The sequence below is a fragment of the Erythrolamprus reginae genome, chromosome 4 (genome assembly GCF_031021105.1).
Source record: "Erythrolamprus reginae isolate rEryReg1 chromosome 4, rEryReg1.hap1, whole genome shotgun sequence".
Lineage (NCBI taxonomy): Eukaryota > Metazoa > Chordata > Lepidosauria > Squamata > Dipsadidae > Erythrolamprus > Erythrolamprus reginae.
Genome location: NC_091953.1, coordinates 68,027,957 through 68,048,817, shown reverse-complemented (window position 1 = coordinate 68,048,817; position 20,861 = coordinate 68,027,957). Strand labels below are relative to the sequence as shown.

Here is a 20,861-nt window from a genome sequence, read left to right as displayed (position 1 = left end):
GGCCCATTGGAGTATCAAAGGATATATAACAAAGTATTGAGATGAACTTTTGTTATTGACCAAATACTTATTTTCCACCATAATTTTCAAATAAATTCATTAAAAATTAGGCAATGTGATTTTCTGGATGTGTTTTCTCATGTCGTCTCTTATAGTTGAGTCTACCTAGGATGTCAATTACAGGCCTCTCTCATCTTTTTAAGTGGGGGAACTTGCACAATTGGTGTCTGACTAAATATTTCCCCCCACTGTATGTCTATGAACTTAGGGAATCCTTAGTTTTATATTAAGTGAAACAGTTTCTTGAGATAACAGCAATAAACCACAGACTTTCCCATTTTATGAGACTGATGTACAATATACAATATGAATTTGTAACAGAATGACAGAGTTGGAGGGGACCTTGGAGGTCTTCTAGACCAACCTTTTTTGAGCCGCGGCACATTATTCATATTTTCAAAATCCTGGGGAACACTGAAGGGGGGGGGGAGAGGGGCGGCTAAAGAAAAGTTTTGACACAAAAAAAATCTTCCTCCATTTCGCTCTATTTCTCCCTCACTCTTTCTCTTCCTTCCATCCCTTCTTTCTCCATCCCTCTTTCTTTCTTCCTCTCTTTTTTGCTCTCTTTCTCTCTCCCTCCTTCCCTCCCTATATGTCTTTCTCTCTCCCTTGTTCTCTCTGCCTCTCTTGCTATCTATCTTTTGTTAGCAGCCGGATGAGGAGGATGAGAAGCCGCTGCAGCCACCCCCAATCCCCCCCTTCCCTGGGTGCCTTCCAAAGGCCGCTGGAAAAAGGCAGGAGGTAGCAACGAGGTGCGAGGACAAGCAGGCAGCTTGGCGGAGGGGAAGCGCTGACGGGCTCTCCTCCTTCCCCACCCCCGCGCTTCTCTCCCGCCCTGGCTTTTGCTTCGCCTGCAGATTTTCCCGCAGTTCAAAAGGAGGCAAGAGGTGGCCTGGATGAAATTGCGGGGAAATCATGGGGCGAAGCGAAAGCCAGGGCGGACTCGCAAAGGCGGGCTCAGGCTGCATGAGGAGAAACAGGCGGAGGGAAAGAAGGCGACGGCAGCGGGACCTGCAGCTCGGTAGGCGTCTCCTCGTGGGATGGAATCCTCTCTCATGCTACTCCCGCCATGGCTGCGCGCAGTCCCGGCGCCCCTGGCTGAAGGTCGTCCTGTGGCTGGTCTTGGGCTTTACGGTTGCTTCCTGGTTCCCTCTCCTCCCACCGCCTGTGTCTACCGCCAGCGTCTCATTTCTCGGGCCGGAGCTGCCGCTTCCTTCCAGGCAGCCCAGCCATGCTGCCGTAGAAAGTGCAGAGGTTATTGCCGCCGCCTCTGCCTCCACTCAGGGAGCCATCGTGGTTGAGCTGAGCGAGAGGAAAAGGCGCGGTGACCATGGTGGCTCCCTGAGTGGAGGCAGAAGCGGTGGCAATAACCTCTGTGCTTTCTACGGCAGCGTGGCTGGGCTGGCCGGAGGGAAGCGGCAGCTCCCACTCGAGGAACCCACGGCAACGGCCGCCGGCTTGGTGGGAGGTGACGGTGGGAGACACAGGCGGTGGGAGGAGAGGGAACCAGGAAGCGACTGTGAAGCCCAAGACCATCCACAGGACGACACTCAGGCAGGGGTGCTGGGACACATGCGATGGGACTGCTCAGACAAGGAGCACAGCAGGACGGCGGCCGGAGGAGGAGGAGGAATAGGAGAAGTCGCAGGCTCCGCTGCCATCTCCGCGGTAGGAGCCAAGCCGGGCTCCAATGTTTGTAAAAGTTTCCGTGCCTCCTCTGTGGCCTTGATGCTTGGCAGGGAAGGAGGCCATGTTTTGCCTTCTTATGAGGTCGCAGGGGAGGTAGGCGCACGCGACTGCAGCCTAGAGCCTAGAGCCAGAGAAGCCGGGGGTTTCTCCCCCGCCCACAGCTTGGGAGGGGCAGATCAGCTGTTGGGCAGGGAAGGCGGGCTCCTGTGCGCTAGCTTGAAAAAGGGTGCGCCATGCTTGGAATTTGCCCGCACCCCAGCTCACTGCAGTTTACAGGGATCTATGCCGGCAGCACCCCGCCCAGCTGGAGCTTCCCTAGGAGCCTCGCGGCACACCTAACCATGTCTCGCGGCACACTAGTGTGCCGCGGCACACTGGTTGGGAAACGCTGTTCTAGACCAACGCCCTGCTCAAACCAGAAATCATATACCAGTGATGGTGAACCTATGGCACACGTGCCACAGGTGGCACGCAGAGCCATATTGGACAGCACACGAGGCATTGCTCTATGTCAGTTCCAGTGCGCATAAGCGAGCTGGCCAAATGATTTTTGGTCTTGGGGAAGGCCATTTCACCCTCAGGAGGCTTCCGGGAAGCTTCCCTAAAGCCCTGGGATGCAAAAAATACCCCAATGGGCAAACCGGAAGTTTGGAAAATGGACTTGCAGTTTTCCATTGTGCTGTTTTTCACATTCCAGAGGCTTCAGGATGCTTCCCTGAAGGCTCTGGAGTATGAAAAACAACACAATGGAAAACTTCAAGTCCATTTTCCAAACTTCCAGTTTGCCCGTTTGGCTGTTTTTTACCGTCCCAGGCTTCAGTGAGGCCTGTGCACATGGGGGTTGGGAGGGGGATTGTGCACATGCACAGGGGCAGCGCAGGGTGGTGCACATGCACACCCTTTGGGCACGTGAACCAAAAAAGGTTCGCCATCACTGCCATATACCATTTCAGACTTATGGCTGTCCAATCTTTTCTTTAAAACCTCTAGTAATGGAGCATCTACAACTTCTGAAGACAAGCCGTTCCACTGGTTAATCTTCCTTGGTTTCCAAAAGAACTTTCTTTAGATTAAAAATAAGCTGGTGGAACATGCTGCTGTGCCAATAGATGTGTTGCATACAAATATGGGTTTCTACCCAGGTTTTCTCTTACTCAACATGAGTTATAAAAATGTTCACAATCTTCCATTGTTTGTAAAGAATTGCTGTTTAACTAGTCTCCCATCTTATTTTCAGAATAAGGATAGCTATTATACTAGAATAAATTTTAAGTCCATGGCAATTGTCTAAACTGGTCCCTTGATGCCACAAAGAAAACTAAATACCCCTTACATTGCACATTCCTATGTGCCAAAAGATCAATGTAAATTAGTAACGAATGAAAAACACTAATACAATAAACATCTGGAATTCCCAATACAGTGATCCCCCGATTATTGCGAGGGTTCCGTTCCAGGACCCCTCGCAATGATCGGTTTTCGCGAAGTAGCGCTGCGGAAGTAAAAACACCATCTGCGCATGCGCAGATGGTGTTTTTACTTCCGCCACAGCAGCGAGGAGCCGACGATTGGGGTTTCCCCGCCGCCCACGCAAACTCCTCGCTGCTGCCGCGCCCGCTGCTTGTCCGCCCGCCGCTTGTCCGCCGCCTGCCTGCCCGCGCGCCCACCCTTCGCCCGCCCACGCCGTTCGCTCGCGCTGCTTCCCAGGTGAGTCCTGAAGCGAACTTCCGCGTTTGGCTTCGGGACTCAGTTGGGAAGCCGCGCGGCTGTTTTAAAACGTCGCCGCCGGCATGGGGGGCTTGCCAGCACCCCCCCAAACCCGGGTGGCCGGGCGAGCAGCGAGCAAACGGCGGGTGGCCGGGCGAAGGGCGGGCGAGCGGCGGGCGAGCGGGTGCTGGGGGGGCTTCTCGCCCTCCCGCCAGCAAGAGGGGGGGGAAGACCCAGGGAAGCCGCCCAGCAGCTGATCTGCCCGGCGCCATCTACGCATGCGTGGCCATAAAAAAAAGGGCGCGCATGCGCAGATGGTGTTTTTACTTCCGGGTTGAAAAATCGCGATTTAGCCCGTTTGCAATGATCGGGATCGCAATACCCGGGGGATCACTGTATACCCATTACTTATTGTATATTATAAAGCTATACTGACAAGCTTTTGAGTGGTTATTTACAAGAATAGAGGTACTTTTGCTACCAACATTTGCCCTTTAAAATTAAATAATTTTTAAAAATTGCTTTTATCAAGAATCTACTCTGGTAGCAGTTTGTTTGTCTCAACATCTTAAGTCTATTTTCTTTAACATTTGTTAAATGCTTCTTGTGTGATATAATCTAGGCCTAGGCTCTCCTACAGCATTTGTGAGCTGATGCTCCAACCTATAAATGCCAAGCTCCTTCTCATCCAATTTCAGACTCTAGGTAGTCTTACACCAATGTTGTATTTTCCAGAGATTCATTTTGGTGCATATATTAATCTCTTTTTAAAAAGAAAGGATCAGTATTTGTACAATCGAATCACTCCCAGGGAAATAAAGCTACAATACCCATTCAATCCTTAAGTAATCTTAACTCACCCACTGGCAGGCTGCTGGATCATAAGCATATTGAAAGGCAAACTAGGCAATCTGCCTCCCTAGCTTGTAGTTTGTGCTCCCTTTCCCAAATTACCTGGGACTTCAATTCAGCATTGCTTAGTTCCCATCCTTGGACAGTTAAATATTACCTATTTTATTAAAAATGAGATGTGTTATATATACTGCTCAAAAAAATAAAGGGAACACTCAAATAATACATCCTAGATTTGAATGAATGAAATATTCTCATTGAAAACTTCGTTCTGTACAAAGTTGAATTTGCACAACAGCATGTGAAATTGTCAATCAGTGTTGTTTCCTAAATGGACAGTTTGATTTCACAGAAGTTTGATTTACTTGGAATTATATTGTGTTGTTTAAGTGCTCCCTTAATTTTTTTGAGGACTGAAATTGAAGCAGAGTTGTGCTGTATGGAACCTAGTCTACATAACGAATTTATCTATAGCCCTCCCTTTATTCTTCTGTAATAATTGTGGATTGGAAGAGATATTTATCTGGGTGAATCAGCAAAGCTCCCTTTCCCAAGGTAGGCAGACAAAAGATTCCAAGATTTGCCCATGTTTCCTCAACACTCCGTGGCTTGCATTGGCTGCCAATCAGTTTCCGGTCACAATTCAAAGTATTGGTCATGACCTTTAAAGCCCTACATGGCATTGGACCAGATTACCTCCGGAACCGCCTGCTACCGCACGAATCCCAGCGACCGATAAGGTCCCACAAAGTTGGCCTTCTCCGGGTCCTGTCGACTAAACAATGTCGTTTGGCGGGCCCCAGGGGAAGAGCCTTTTCTGTGGCAGCCCCAGCCCTCTGGAACCAACTCCCCCTGGAGATTAGAATTGCCCCCACCCTCCCTGTCTTTCGTAAACTACTCAAGACTCATTTATACCACCAGGCATGGGGGAGTTGAGATATTCCTTCCCCCTAGGCCATTACAAGTTATGCATGGTATGTTTGTGTGTATGTTTGGTTTTATAATAAGGGGTTTTAGTTGTTTTATTATTGGATTGTCATATGCTGTTTTTATCGTTGTTAGCCGTCCTGAATCTACGGAGAGGGGCGGCATACAAATCCAATAAATTAAATTAAATTAAAAGGGGTTTTTTGTTTTTGATCTTTGATTATATAAATAAACTCTACCTTTTAAATACAAAATTGCTTGGTAAATATTTCTAAAATAATTCTCACACTCCATTTTTTAAATCAGATAGCATTTATTTCTGGATATAGTAAATTGAAGAATTTAATTTTCTTTTTCTTGCACAGTCTTTGTCCCACGCAGTCTACCAGTACGTCGGGCTGCAATAAGACCAACTTTGCGACCAGCAGGAGCATCCCTCCTAATAGTCGAAGGCTTACCGATGTGCTGATGGTTACCACCACCGAAGGGATGTTCCACAGGCTGGGAAAGAGAAGCAAGCAAAGTCAAGCGCAGAACAGGAAGGTATTTCAAATATTAAAGGAATTTAATTAAAAATCCAATTAGGCAAATGACATTATTGTTAATGTTACCAAATTGAAAAAGTTTCTGACAGCATCTTGTCCATTACAAGCAAGAACCAGCATTAGCAATTTTTAGGAAATGGTTCAATCTGCCAGAAGAGAATGTAATATCTCTTGCTTTCTGCTTTTGAAATGTTAAATTGATAGCCATGTATTAGCTTTGATCTAAATGATGTATTACCATTTTATATTATACATTTTGTTGTATTATATCACTATTTTTGACTTTAACTCTTGCAAACAATATAGAAAGCATTATAGTGTAAGTATAGAATTCAATTTAAAACACTAGCTATGAGATTTAAAATAAGAACATCAACCTCACCATTAGGTTTGAGGGAGGAGAATCATAACTACCATTTCCCCGAAAATAAGACCTATTCAGGAAATAAGACCTAGCATGTTTTTACATGTGTACCTAATGTAAGCCCTAAACCAAAATAAGCCCTACTTAAGTGCCTATGCAGCCATCTACCCATTCCATCTGGTTGCTCGTGGTACCAACATGAGATGAAGTGAGGGGGTATGGAGCTGGCTCATACACCGGCTTACTTCAGGGTCCCTGCAGCCAGGCTATCCATGCCCTGACAACTGCCTCATGATGGGAGCACTAAAAAACATTTGCAGCAGGAGCCCACATGGCCGCTGGCTCACTATTTCTGCTTGCTCGCAGCCACAACTTAACAGGCTAAGCGACGGCCGGTGGTACAGCACACAAAATGAGGCAGTGTGGAGCTGTACCCCCCAGTTTATTTCAGGGCTCCCGCAGGAACACCATTCAGGCCCTGACAACTGCCTTGTGGCTGCAGCATTGACATATCACTTGGCCTGCGAGCAAGCAGAAGTGGACCAGCGGCCATGTGAGGTCATGCTACAAGGGGCTGCCATGAGGTGAGGCAGGCTTTGGGATGTGGGTGGCCCTGAGGTAAGCTGATGCAGGGTGTGTGGGGCAGCTCCACCCCAAACCTCACCACCACTGGCGTACCTCATGGCCTCCTGCCAGCAAGCAAAAGTGGGCACCCAAACATTGGAGTGAGGGGCAAAAAGACAATCCTAAAAATAAGTGTTTGGGGTTTGAGCTCAAAAGACTGGGCCTTATTTTTGGGGAAATACAGGTAAGTCAAAACCAATCTTTCATATATCATAAAGTCTTCTCCGTTTTCCAATTTTCTTTTTATCCTCTTTTCCAAATAATCTAATATAGAACTAGGGATGTGCATCAAAGGTGGCACCTTCTCTAAAAAGCAGTATTTTTCAAATAATAGTGGAGGAATCCCAAGAAAATATTAATTTAAGATGTGGTCCTGGAAGTATGCAGACAGGTACTTTAGGAAAGTTCTGCCCAAAGTTCATTCCTTTTTCCCTCCTAGTAATTTATGGTAAAAGAGCTTTCAGGGCAGGACTGATCTAAAAAGCAGCTGCACAGGTACATCAAATTTTCTGCTGGAGACTAAGCTCAGATAATCTGTAAAGATATCATTTAATTGAAAATAAACACAGTCTTCCTTTAGGACAACACATAATTATGTGCCGAAAGCCTGAGTTATTTCTCTAGCATATGCATATACTGTACTATATATTCATATCTTCCTAAACTTGTTAACATGCAAAGAAAAGCTGCAGGTTTGTTAAGATGTTGACAGGTAATATACAGACCTATATCCCCCCTGAAACACTTTTTCTTTTTAGGCAATGTAACAAAATAGTAAATGGAAATAAAAGCTTATCAGCATGATAAATTAAAAAACTACGTACATTCATAGCCACACCACGGACTCGTGGCCAGCAATTTCTCTTTGCTTTGTATTTGTGGTAGGCCCGTCCAGCCTTCAAGATGGGTTTATCAATACGACCACCACCAGCAACAATACCTATACGAATATGAGCAGTGCAATTACCACAAAAGATCATCCCTGACATTTTTTGCAAACACTAAATTCAAAATCTACTTATCATATTACTATATTTTTTGGAGTATAAGACGTACCTTTTTCCTCCGTGAGAGGCTGAAAATTTAGGTGCATCTTATACTCTGAATGTAGCTTTTTCCCCCAACCCTAAACCCGTGCGAACAATGTTTCCAGCTCTTATGGCTTTCAAGTGCTTTCATTGTTGCTCTTTGCAAAGAATCTTTTCCGAGCCCTAAGTCTTTTCAGGTTCTTTTTTTCCATTGCTCTATTTGCTCCAAATGTTTCTTTCCAGCCCTAACCAGGTGCTAATGATTCCCAGCTCTTACTGGCTTGCAATCTCTTTCATTGTTACTCTCTCTGAATAAGATTTTTTTAAAGCCCTAACCAGAGGATAAAATAATGTGCTGAAGCTGACCAGACTAAGGATGCTAGACAGATCAATATCTGGTAAGCAGATTCTTTCCTCTATTTTCTTTCACCAAAACTAAAGTGCGTCTTATACTCTGAAAAATACATACATATCAGCATAATTAATCTTTTACTGAAATAGGAAATGACCATTATATTTTCATAATCTTTATACTGTCAGTGCCATTTTGTGTTGCCCTAGTGTAAACTTCAGATTTGATTTCATTTATAAGCTGCCTTTCTCCTGAAGGACTTAGGGTGGTGTACAACAATGAAACAATATACAATAGTAAAATAATAGTAAAAACCCCCAACCCAATATTAAAAGACATTAATCCATCTATCATTCATCACTTCTGGCTGGAGCAAAGTGCTGTTGGCTCAACGGCCCCAGGCCTGCTGGCAAAACCATGTCTTTAAGGCCTTTTGGAAGGCCAGTAGGATGGGGGCTGTGCAAATCTCTGGGGGGAGATGGTTTCGGAGATGGAGACGCCACAGAGAAGGCCCTTCCCCACGATCCCACCAGTCAGCATTGCTTGGCTGACAGGACCCAGAGAAGACCAACTCTGTGGGTTCTAATTGGTCGCTGGGAAGTGTGAGGCAGACGACAGTGCCATAAATAATCTGGTCCTAAGCCATATACAGGTAATAACCAACACCTTACATTGTGTTCGGAGATCAATTGGAAACCAGTATAGCTCGCAGACTGTTGGAGTTATGTGGTTGCATCTGGGTATACCCGCAACATGTCGCACAGTTGCATTATGTACTAATTGTAGTCTCAGAATGTTCTTTAAGGGTAGCCCCATGTAGAGCGCATTGCAGTAATCCAGCCGCGAGGTGATGAGGGCATGAGTGACTGTGAGAAGAGACTCCCTATCCAAATAGGGCCACAACTGGTGCAACCTGTGCAAAGTTGCACAATTCAAAGTGTTGGTGATGACCTATAAAGCCCTACATGGCATCAGACCAGATTACTTACAGGACCACCTTCTGCCCATGAATCCCAGTGACTGGTTAGATCCCAGAGTTGGCCTTCTCTAGGTCCCATCAGCTAGACAATGTCATCTGACGGGGCCTAGGGGAAGAGCCTTCTCTGTAGTGGCCCCAGCCCTCTGGAATCAGCTCCCTCCAGAGATTCGACTTGCACCCACCCTCCTCATCTTTTGCAAGAGCCTCAAAACTCATGTCGACAGGCATGGGGCACTTAGATCAATCCCCCTTCCCCTGTTTACGAGATGTAATGTGTGGTTGTGAATGAATTGGCTGACTGATTTTAATATATATGGAATTTTAGTAGTAATTTTTAATTAATTAGATTTGTTATTCTGTTGGTTTTTGTATCCTGTGAGCCGCCCTGAGTCTTCGGAGAAGGGCGGCATGCAAATCTAATTAATAATAATAATAATAATAATAATAATAATAATAATAATAATAAAGGTTCCCCTAACCACAGCTGAGAGTTGTTCTAGTCCAGTGTTTCTCAATTATTTTCTGTTAGGACCCCCCCCCCCCCCCCCGAAGAAGTAAATACACACCCCAACAGTGTTCCCTCTAATTTTTTGGGGGGGTGGGTGGAAAAGTATAGTTTCTGAGCGGCAGTCCCTTCGGGACTGGGCGGCACTCTTTCCCTCTCAGCTTCTGGGCAGGTTTGAAAAACTCTGAGTTGATGATGATTTTTAAGTGAGCCATTGCTCACTGCTCAGCTTAGAGGGAACTATGCCCCCCAATTCTCCAATAGGACGAATGTTTGCAATATTCAGCATGTTTTCAATGAAAAAACTCAAGTGGCTTATCAGCGTGATTGGGGTGTAATGTGTTTAAGTGATGCCTTAATTTATTTGGCTTCATGTTGTCTGCTGCCAACATTTTTAGACACAGTAAACATACCAGTCTTTCCTCGTCTCCCACCTTGGTCACAGGTGAAGACAAATGCTCCGAGTCTTCGGAGAGGGGCGGCATACAAAGCTAATAAATTACTATTATTAATTATTATTATTATTACATACGCTACATCATAGTTCCTTGTCTTAGTTTTCGGGAGACTTACATTTGTCTCATTATCTCTCTCTCCTCCTTTCTTTTCATCCCTCTTAAATATTTTTCCATGGTCTCCTACTCTGTGCTGTGTGCTTTGGTTCAGTGCAAAACCCCCTACTCCCTGTGGTAAAAAAGCACATTCCTCAGGATCGCGCGTCCCCCACCAGTATCACTCTATGTGCCCCCAGGGGGGCCCACCCCACTATTTGAGAAACACTGTTCTAGTCTCCACTGTGGATCTAGGACTCCCAGATTGCAGGCCCACTCTGAGGGGGTCAAAGTTTCCCCTCCCAAAATTATGGATGGACAGATAGAACAGTCCTTGGGAGGCAAAACCCACAGCCACTCAGCCTTGTCAGGATTGAGTTTGAATCTGTTGACTCCCACCCAGACCCTCACAGCCTCCAGGCACCGGCACATCACGCCCACAGCTTCACTGATTTGTCATGGGGTGGAGATGTACAGGTGAGTGTCATCAGCGTACTGCTAGAACTTCACCCCGTGTCGTCATTGGATCTCACCCAGTGGCTTCATGTAGATATTACAGATTACAGCCATATTTAGGTTCAGAAATCTTAGGGGTAATATTTACCAACAACTGCTCGATTTGCAGATGAGATCACCTTCTTAGATCCAGAAGGCAGCTTCACCCTGGTTTTCTTTGTTTCAGGATTGTGGGAAATAACAGTGGCATAGTTTCCAGAAGCCCGAGCTAATTTTCCACGATCTCCAGGTTTCTCTTCAAGGCAGCAGATAATGGTGCCTTCTGGCATTGTTCCAACAGGCAGGACATTGCCAATGTTGAGCTGAGCTGAAAGGAATGCATTTACATGAATGAAAATGCTCTTTATAATACAGTGACTTAGAGGTTACATGGAAGGGAGAATCATGTTGATCTACAGCAATAAAATAGTTGGCAAGTTTGGTAGCACCTTCAAGGCTAAGGGTGTAACCTTTTGAGAGCACCAAATGCTCTTAACAAAGATGTTTGACTTTGAAGGTCTGCCAGACTTTATGTCTCTTTTCTATTTCATAGCATTTTTCTCAAATATCAACTTTTCAAAAGATGCAGATGTTTCAAGAAATCATAAATGGTCACCAATTTTTACTTACCTTTCTTGCCACAGTAAACAAACTGTCCTGTATGAATGCCCTCAGCTGCAATGAACAGTTCTGTTCGTTTTTTAAACCTATATGGATCGCGAAAAACAACTTTGGCAAGAGGAGCTCCTCGACCAGGATCATGAATGATATCCTAGAAAAAACAGTTAAAACTTGAGAAGTTTGAGAAGTGCATGACTTCAAAAATACAATTAACAATTACAATTTTACTTTAAAAATATTGACTTCTGCTCTTGCAGCTCAAAATGACGTTTTTATGCTCACAAAATAAATATTGCAAGGTCACATAAATTCATAAGTACTTGAAGTATTTAATATCCACACTACAATGATTATATTTTAAAAGATGGGTATATTTGCAGGTGAAAGGTTAAGATACATTATTATATTCTACCCAGATGTTTGCTATATTTAAATAACTTTAAATTCATATTTTAATTCTTGTATGACATTCAAAAAACTTTCAATCGAGCCATCACTTTACAAAGTTTGAAGCTCTATTCACTTTGATTTTAAACAAGCTATTTGTAAGTCTGTTCGCTTGGTATTATCTTTTTAATTAGTAAAAACTGTTTTTAAACTTTAATAAAATGTACTTTGTTTCACAGAAACTCCACAACCCAATACTTGCCTTTACAATGCCCTTGATGTAGCCATGTCTTTCAGCAAAATCAATAGCTCTCAGCTTTGCTGCACCTTTTCTGTGTTTCACATGGGCCCTGAAAACAGAGCCTGCACCTTTTCTTTGACCTCGTATTACACGGCCCATTGTGCACTGAAAAACAACTGGAATCAGTTATTTAGGATTTTTTCTTTAAGAACAAGCTCATTATTTAATACATACTATAATGTCACATATTAAAATAAAAGCTGTTAAGCTTCCCATAAAATCATAAATATATCCACCTGTAGCTCTGGAAACTTAATAACTTTAAGACAGCTCTTTCAGTACTTTAAAGGTTGTTGGGATAAAATTAAAGATTTAATTTGCAATAATGTAAGACACCTTGGAAAAAGCAGCATATACACTGGGTAAATAGATTAGTCTGAAAATTGTTAAAACCAATCCTTTCTTTAGGCTTCTTTTTGACTTTCCAATCAAGTTCTACTGTACTGCCTGGGCTTTCCTGTAGTTCTTTCTAAATACTAATTGGTTCTAACTCTAGTTTTCTTGTGATCAGCCAAATTCTGATCTTACAGTAACAATACCAATATTAGCTGCAGTGTTATCCACAATTCAATCTAAACATTCCCACTATCATACCTTTTTAAAAAATAATTTCAACAAATATATAAACCTCCATCTCTCTGTATCTTCATTTACAGTGATGAAATCAACCCTGAAACAACTATTATCCTTTTTAATCTGACCTATTTATCATTTATGCATCCCTTAAACCTCCATTTGAAAACATTAAAGGAGTTAAATCGTCAGTTTTTTAAAAAAAAACCATAAGCCTAATTTTCAACTCATTCTGTGGACAAGTGATGTTAAGATAAACTAGTGTTCTTTTTCTAGGTTAACTTGAAGTTCTTCGTATGCAGTGGCAGTATGAAAATAGAATATAAATATTGATCAAAAGCTAAAAATGATTTAATGAACAGCGGATCACTTGTGAATTGTGTAATAACTGAAAAGCTGACATGTTGAAAATAAAGAGCTTCAAAAACAGCTCGAAATGAGAATTAAAGAAAGACGAGAAGATAAATTTGTAAACACATCAGAAACAGAAAAGCTCTTCGCCGCATTTCTTTAATGTTGCTCGTGGCCAAAGAGGATCGGCGTTCGCTTGTCGCGGAAACTAACTTGCTACAGAGCCCGAAAATACCCTACCTTCGCTCTGAAAGGTTCGACAAGGTGCCAAAGCAGCTCAACAATATTAAGAGGAGGCCAGGGAAGGGTCACGGACCCCCGATGGAGACGGATACGCCTGGACCGTTTCTCTATATCGGAGACATTCTTACCTCTGCCAGAGCCTGCCCCAGGAAAAAGAAAGCTGCGGCAATGACGGCACTACAAACTCCTTCCGGCTAAGACGGAAAGCGCCAAGCCAAGCCTTCTCGTGTTTGCTGGGTAATGTAGTTCTGGTATCCGGAATCTGAATTTGTTCTTGCTCGGTCGCTAATGTCTTCCGAGATGCGCTGCGTGCATTCCGATTGCGTTCCGCGCAGAATGCTTGTCCTGTTTTCCTTTATTTATGTATTTGTTTGTTCATTCAGTTTCGAGATCGCCCGATTACTCAAGTGCTCTGGGCGTTTTAAAAGAAAAGAAAATACCGGTATAATAAGAAAAAAGACCTCTCCCCTTTTCTAAGAGGTCTGTAAGGAGCGTGCAATAAGTACGCCTTTGTGCCTACCGTTCCTGTCCTAATGTGTTTTTATCTTTTTTATCTCTACTTTATACTTATATTATGTTAAACATACTACAATACAATACTATATTTGTATGATAAATGAATAAAAATAATAAAATAAATAAAAATAAAAAAGCTCCGCGGAGAATGAAACCCCAAGCCAAAAGTAAAGTGGCGGCTCAATTGCTCATGGAAATAAACTGAGGCCTCAGAATTACGCGTTGAGTACCAACATAAGAACTCAACAAGTCATCACATAGATAATTATAATTATCAATGTCGCAAAAAGAAGACTCTTGAATACATGATTGCAATATTATCAAAATTGACTAGTTTTATAATTAATGAAATGAAATGAAGTTTTTCTTGTGACCTTTTCAATGACTTCTTGGGTACATTCATTTCAATATTTGAGGAGAAGACAGATGGAATTGTTGGGTTTTGGTCTTAAATGTCATGTTAGAGCAGTGAAGGGCTACCAAAATTTTTACTACCACGCTGTGGGCATAGCTTATGCAGGACGCCCTGCATTTTCTTTCAACATCTTTCAGTGCAAATTGGGTGCTCTGGGATGGAGCTCCATTTTCGCTATCCCGCTGCGTTCCCTCACCCCCCCCCCTTCCGCTCCGGACAGCAGACCACCCCTGTGTTAGAAATACAGTTATGGTCCGTAATGGCTGTTAAATGTTCCAAAGCAGGGTGGCTGTAAACAATTCAGAAAATATAAATAATATTCATTAGATAACAAAACCTTGCCAATTCCAAATTGAATAAAGGTACTGATCTATGGTTGAAACTCAATTTTATCTACAGCTCAAACGACTCGTTTAAACTCTTTTTTAGTCTTTAGTTTTGAATTAATTTAGTTTGGGAAGATTTTGTCCTGAAAGGGAACATAAAAACAATTATAGCTTCATTGATTTGGACAATTGTACCTTCATTAAAATCCCCCTTTCCAAAGCACTGCCTACAGATCCCTATAAAAGAATGCATGCTCTCTAGGTATGTGGTGTACTTGCTATAGGATCATACTCAGTTCTTGAGCTAATTTGTAATTCTACCATTTATGGAATAAATAAATAAATTTATAAAATTTGTCCAATTTTTCATCATTACTGACCAAAGTCCCAAGAATATTACTGTTGCTTTTTATATCATAATGCTGATATGTTATTATTCCAGTATAATTATTTTCTACATGGCATTAATCCTATGTTGAAATTACAAAGTGATCTTATCCCACTCAAGTACATTAATGCTTTATAACATTCTATAATACTACTGTTCGTGAGAATGTTGTGCCTGATGGATAATGTAAATAGATTTCCTACATAGCTCACATAATTTTATGTTTAAATATCTTGCTTTCCAATGGCCTGAGAGGTGAGTTGTGTGTCTATTTATAATGTTGGTAAATAACCTCAATCAGTAAAACTTTGGAAGTAAACAACAAAGCAAGATCTGGAAAAATAAACAGTTTTGGTTCAGTTTGGTAAAAAAAAAATTGGTGGAATAATATTTTTTTTACTGCTAAATGATCTAGGACTGTGATCATCATTCACTATCATTCCATTCATTTTCATCATAATTTATCTTCCTTTTGGTGATACAATATATGTTCACTAATTCTATTTTTTGGGTGGGGTGTATAAATTTTTTATTGTTTTTCACACTTTACAGAGATTCCAATTTACATACCTCAAATTAAAATATAATACAATACAATATCAAATACCAAATTCTTAGTCAAATGAATCAAATTTTTCTAATTATCCAATTATTTCTGGTATATATCATTCATCCTGTACTACCTCCTTTCCAAGTGCTATCATCCGGATTTTAGATAATGTTCTTCGCTTTCATTTATATTTAAAGTGCTATAGCTATCTATATTTCTCTTGGCTATTTGCTGTTTTTCCTAACTATGCCATCGTGTTTCAGTCCCTTAGAAAACACATTCCTACTTTCATTTAAAACAACCCCTAATTTTATAACTGCCCTTAACAATAAAAAATATTCAAATTTATGTCTCTTTAAAAGCCCAGGAAGGAAAGAAAAAAATAAAAATAAAGAAAGAATAAAAGAGAAAAGGAAAGAAAAAATAAGAACGGAAAAGAATAAAAAAAGGAAAAACACTATTCATATTACCACATCTCAGTGATAATTTTGAAATTTCTTTAAAGGCACTCAATATGTTGATTTTATATATTTAAGGACTTTGATCTTAAATTACCTACATTACAGTATTATACTATGGTGCTACCATCCAAGTCAAAAGTAAACCACCTAAATAACCTAGTCAACAAGGCTGTATTCTTCTCCTACTATTGCTTCATTTTTATATTAATAATATAACTGAGTTTGTTGCCAAGTCAGGATTCCATCTTCCATTCAACTGTTCCTTTTCTATTCTTCTTTGTGCAGTCTGTTATCCAAATAATCCTCCAAAGATGTCTTAAAGCTATATTGATTTATTGTAGTGTAGAACATCTTGAAATTTACTATTCTGAAAGGTCTTGATATTGTAGAAATTCAGCATCCCTCCCCCACCTTCTTAGGGAATTAAACATTTTGAGGAATATTAAAAGGGCAGGATAGAATATTTTCCCTAAAGGAGAAATGGGAGAAATCTTAAGGGAAGCAGAAACCAGCCCATTTCTCTGCCCCAAGCACAAACTGAGGAGGCCAGCTTTTAGAAATGCAGATTTGGTCATCCATCCAAAAAGACTAGTTCAGATAGAAACTCTAGATAAACAACACAATTAGGCAAGCCATAGATTGACAAGATTAACTGTGACACCTAGGATTTAATTTTCCCTTTTTCCTATGACCCCTACATGACCCCATAGGAATCAAGAAGGTATAAAAATCCATTAACTCTCAACTTCATTTTGTCAGCTGTCTCAGAACTGCATGCTGTGTATTTTGATTTAATAAATGGACCTTTATTTCTTAAGCAGCCTCCATTTTATTCCCGGCTTGGAACTGGAACTGGATTTTTCTTCCAACAATATCTTTGAGGAAGTATTTTAAGACTCCAGTCAAATAGAAAATAGAGGGTAAGTGATTTGAAAACATTAATTCTTGGATGTTCAATTTCAAACTTCGAACAGCTGGTCAATTCAGGAAAGAGTTTTTCCTCTTGCATATTTTAAATTCATTAAGTTCATAAATAAATTTGAAAATAACTATAGCCCATCCATTATTGAATTATTTGAGTATATTTTGGTGATCAGCTGTGCATCTGTAAGGAGATCCTTAGCTTAGATATCATTTAATCAAAATTCTTAAAAGTTATAATGTTCATCACTCAACCTCTAATGCGGTTAGAACTTCTAATATGATTAGGATTAAAACTGCATCTCCTTTGGAGACTTGATGAAGACTCTACCAACTCAAAGGTTTAGCTATAGCAACAATCCTTGGTCCATCTCACCATGCTTAATAAGACAAATTAGCAATGTCTTGGTATATTATGGCCTTTCCTTGCCTGAGTAAAATTGTAGCTGAATTAAAGCAGAGGAATCAAGATTTAAATTGGCAGCCATAATTTTCCATCTATTTTCTATCAATTTCCCTCTCCAAACCTGAAGCGTCCAGAGACAAGGCTTAAACAAGACGGTTCCTTTATTCAGCTCTTAAAGACAAGTGACAATCAGCGGGAACACGTCTGGCTTAACATGGAGAGCAGCCGCTCTTTTATACTTTTGCGGCTCCCGCCAAAAGAGAACAGTCAGCATCTGAGCCAATCAGGCGCGACTTCAGATTCTGCACAGAGACAGCGTTTTTTCATGGAACCAACTATTTACATAGGATTCAACGCCCCTCCCTCCTTAGTCAGGAATACATCAATCAAGTAAGCCATGTGACGAAATCCTCCAATCTGCTCGGTCTACGCAGGGTTCTCTCCGACCTGCGCAGATCATTTGAGTCCTCGCTTCCAACGGTGGAGGTCGGTTTGTACCTCCACAATGCGGCTGGGGCCGAGTTTGGGCTCCGGCCCGCTGAATCAAGTGGGCAGGCACAACACCGGCCTCTGAGGACGAAGATGGCTCGGTGTCGCTGGAGGACCTTTCCTGGCTCGATAAGTCCATTTGAATGTCCATTAAAGCGGGTTGCGCGTTAAAGTCTATTAGAGGGGAAGAGTCTGTGTTAGCGGTTTGCACAGGGGAGGTCTCAATGCGCTTTCGTAAATGGTCAATGTGCCGCTTCCACATTCGACCATCTTCCAATTTTACAATATATGTTTTAGGAGCAGTTTGTTGTACAATTGTTCCCTTCATCCAATTCAAACCCCCATCAAAATTCTTTGCAAAAATACTTTGACCCAAATACAATTGTCTTTCAGGATTTACATACATAGAATTATGAGTACAATACCTTGGGTGTAATCTATCCAGTGGGGATCTAAGTTTCCTTCCCATTAGTATTTCAGCAGGACTTATGTGTGTGTGGGAATTTGGTGTAATATGCTGTGTTAACAAAAATTGGTCCAGATGCTGTTGTACATCTCCAGGGCCTGACCTGCGCAATGCTTCTTTTGCAACACGAACGTACCGTTCTGCCAACCCGTTAGCCCAGGGCGAGTAAGGCGAGATGAGAGCATGTCTGACCCCCAAGCATAGTTCCCTCTAAGCTGAGCAGTGAGCAATCGCTCACTTAAAAATCATCATCAACTCAGAGTTTTCCAAACCTGCCCAGAAGCCGAGAGGGAAAGAGTGAGAGGGAAGGAGAGAGAGAGGAAGAGAGGAAGAGAGAGAAACAGATATAAAAAAGAGAGGAAGGAAAAGAGAAAGAAAAAGAATGGGAGTAAGGAAGAGAGAAAGAAAATCAAAATCTAGTTTGAAACTAGCTCAACTATTTAAGTGGCATTTTGATATTGATAGAGTTGCCCTATTATGAGCTCACTGTTATAGACACACAGTACAGTATTTTATTTTGAAATTCTCTGAGGCAAAACAGGGTGGGTTTTTTGTTTGTTTGTTTGTTTGTTTGCTTGTTTGTTTATTCATTCATTCATTCATTCATTCATTCATTTATTCATTCATTTATTATTTCTGCGCCGCCCAGTCCCGAAGGGTCTGCCGCTCAGACACTATACTTTTCCGCCCACCCACCCCAAAAAATTAGAGGGAACACTGCCCCCAAGTTATCTAAAAACAATTCAAATTGCCTGGCTGTCAATTGGGGCCCATTGTCTGACACTAAGATGTCCGGACAGCCATGGGTGGCAAACAAATGGCGCAGAACCTTAATTGTAGCACTAGTGGTTATATTATTCATTGCAATGATTTCAACCCACCTGGAAAATGCATCTACCACTATTAAGAAATATTGCGACCCCACTGGCCCTGCAAAATCAATATGGACCCTGGACCAAGGCCCTGCAGGTTGCTCCCACTCAGCTGGAGTTGTTTTGGGGGGATTTGGCCGAGATTCTTGGCATGGATCACCCATTTTTCAATATCAGTATCCAGACCTGGCCACCATAAGTGCCCCCTAGCTAGACCCTTCATCCTGACAATACCAGGGTGGCCCACATGTAGCATGGTGAGTACTTTGGTCTTTAGACTTTCAGGAATGATTACTCTATCACCCCACAACAGGCAACCTTTAACATATGACAATTCTAATCTTTTGGTTTTAAATTCACTTAAGTTTGTTTCTACAGAGTCATTTTGCCACCCCTTGAGTACACAGTTTACCACCTTTTTCAAAATTGGGTCTTGCTGCGTGTGCACAGCCACCTCCCTTGCTGTTGTTAGTTGGTTATCTTCGAGTTCTATCATTAAAACATCAGCAGATGGGGCAGGGTCCTTTACTAACTCTGCCATTGGGCACCTACTAAGACCATCTGCGTGGTTGATGGTTTTACCCCCTTTGTGAATGAGCTCGTACTGGTACCCTGAGAGAAACAAGGCCCACCTAATTAGTCTTGGAGACATAAATGGGGGAGTTGGTTTGTTAGGGGCTAGGAGGCCTAGTAAAGGCTTGTGATCGGTAACCAATTCAAAGCTCCTGCCAAAAAGATAGTTATGAAACTTCTTCACCCCAGCCACTAACGCTAGAGCCTCCTTATCTAGTTGGCTGTAATTTCTCTCAGTATTGGTCATTGTTCTGGAAAAGAAAGCAATTGGGGCCTCTGTATTATTCGGCAAAACATGTGCCAAGACCCCTCCCACGCCATATGGGGACGCATCGCACGTAAGCCTGACGGGTAGCAAAGTGCTATACTGGACTACTACACTTGTGGAAGTTAACAACTGCTTTATTTGTGAAAAGGCTTCGTGCTCAGTTCTCCCCCATGTCCAAAGGGTTCCTTTCTGAAGCAGCCGGTGTAGAGGCTCTGCTGCTGTTGCCTTCTGTTTTAAAAAAACAGAGTAAAAGTTTAGAAGGCCTAAAAATGCCTGCAATTCTGTTTTATTCTGTGGCTCTGGGGCTTCCCTGATGGCTTTTAATTTTTCAGTAGTGGGGTGGATGCCTTCCCCATTGATTCTATATCCTAAGAATTCTACACTGCTGGTTTCCCACACACATTTGTCAGGTTTGATCCTTAGCCCCTTATCTTGTAGCCTATGTAATACTTCTCTTATTCTTTTGTTGAGTTGAGATTGGTTTTCTCCTGAAATTAAAATGTCATCAAAATAGGGAATGGTCCCTTTAATTCCTGACAACAAACGTTCCATTATGCTTTGAAAAATCCCAGGGGCTATGCTTACTCCAAATTGTAATCTGGTACATTTAAACGCACCCCTGTGGGTGACAATGGTTTGTGCGAGTGCTGTCGGTTCATCGACAGGGAGTTGCTGGTAAGCTTGGGCCAAATCGATTTTTGCGAACACTTTCCCTTCCCCCAGGGAGTGAAGGAGCTGTTGTACCACTGGAATGGGGTAAGGGTGATGTTGGAGGGCTTTGTTGAGCGTTGACTTATAGTCAGCGCAAACCCTCAAAGAGCCATCAGGTTTAAGAGGCATGACTATGGGTGTTTCCCAAGGCCCCTGCTCTACAGGAACTAAAATGCCTTGGCTTATGAGCTTATCTAGCTGTAGGTCAAGCTTGGGAAGGAGCGGGAGGGGTACCCTGCATGGTTTGAGCCAGACAGGAGGAACCTTGGGGTCAATAGAAAAGGAGATAGGAGGCCCTTTATACGATCCCAAGGTGGGGCTAAACACCTCTGGGAATTCCTGTAA

General features: G+C 42.2%; 1 protein-coding gene across 4 annotated transcripts in view; it reads right to left on the bottom strand.

Moving 5' to 3' along the window:
* Positions 1 to 5,528: 5,528 nt before the first annotated feature.
* RPL8 (ribosomal protein L8) overlaps positions 5,529 to 20,861 on the bottom strand; it is a 149,819-nt gene continuing 134,486 nt past the window's right edge. For 2 of the 4 annotated variants that reach the window (XM_070750537.1, XM_070750536.1), the window contains exons 2-6: positions 11,949 to 12,094; positions 11,309 to 11,450; positions 10,788 to 11,006; positions 7,593 to 7,708; positions 5,529 to 5,736 (exon numbers count right to left, since the gene is read on the bottom strand). In XM_070750537.1, coding sequence (XP_070606638.1) covers positions 5,578 to 5,736; positions 7,593 to 7,708; positions 10,788 to 11,006; positions 11,309 to 11,450; positions 11,949 to 12,086 — 774 coding nt within the window. In that variant the 5' untranslated portion in view covers positions 12,087 to 12,094 and the 3' untranslated portion in view covers positions 5,529 to 5,577. Of the gene's footprint in view, positions 5,737 to 7,592; positions 7,709 to 10,787; positions 11,007 to 11,308; positions 11,451 to 11,948; positions 12,095 to 13,151; positions 13,567 to 20,861 lie in introns of those variants that run through there. The other 2 variants (XM_070750534.1, XM_070750535.1) reach the window with 2 other exon arrangements.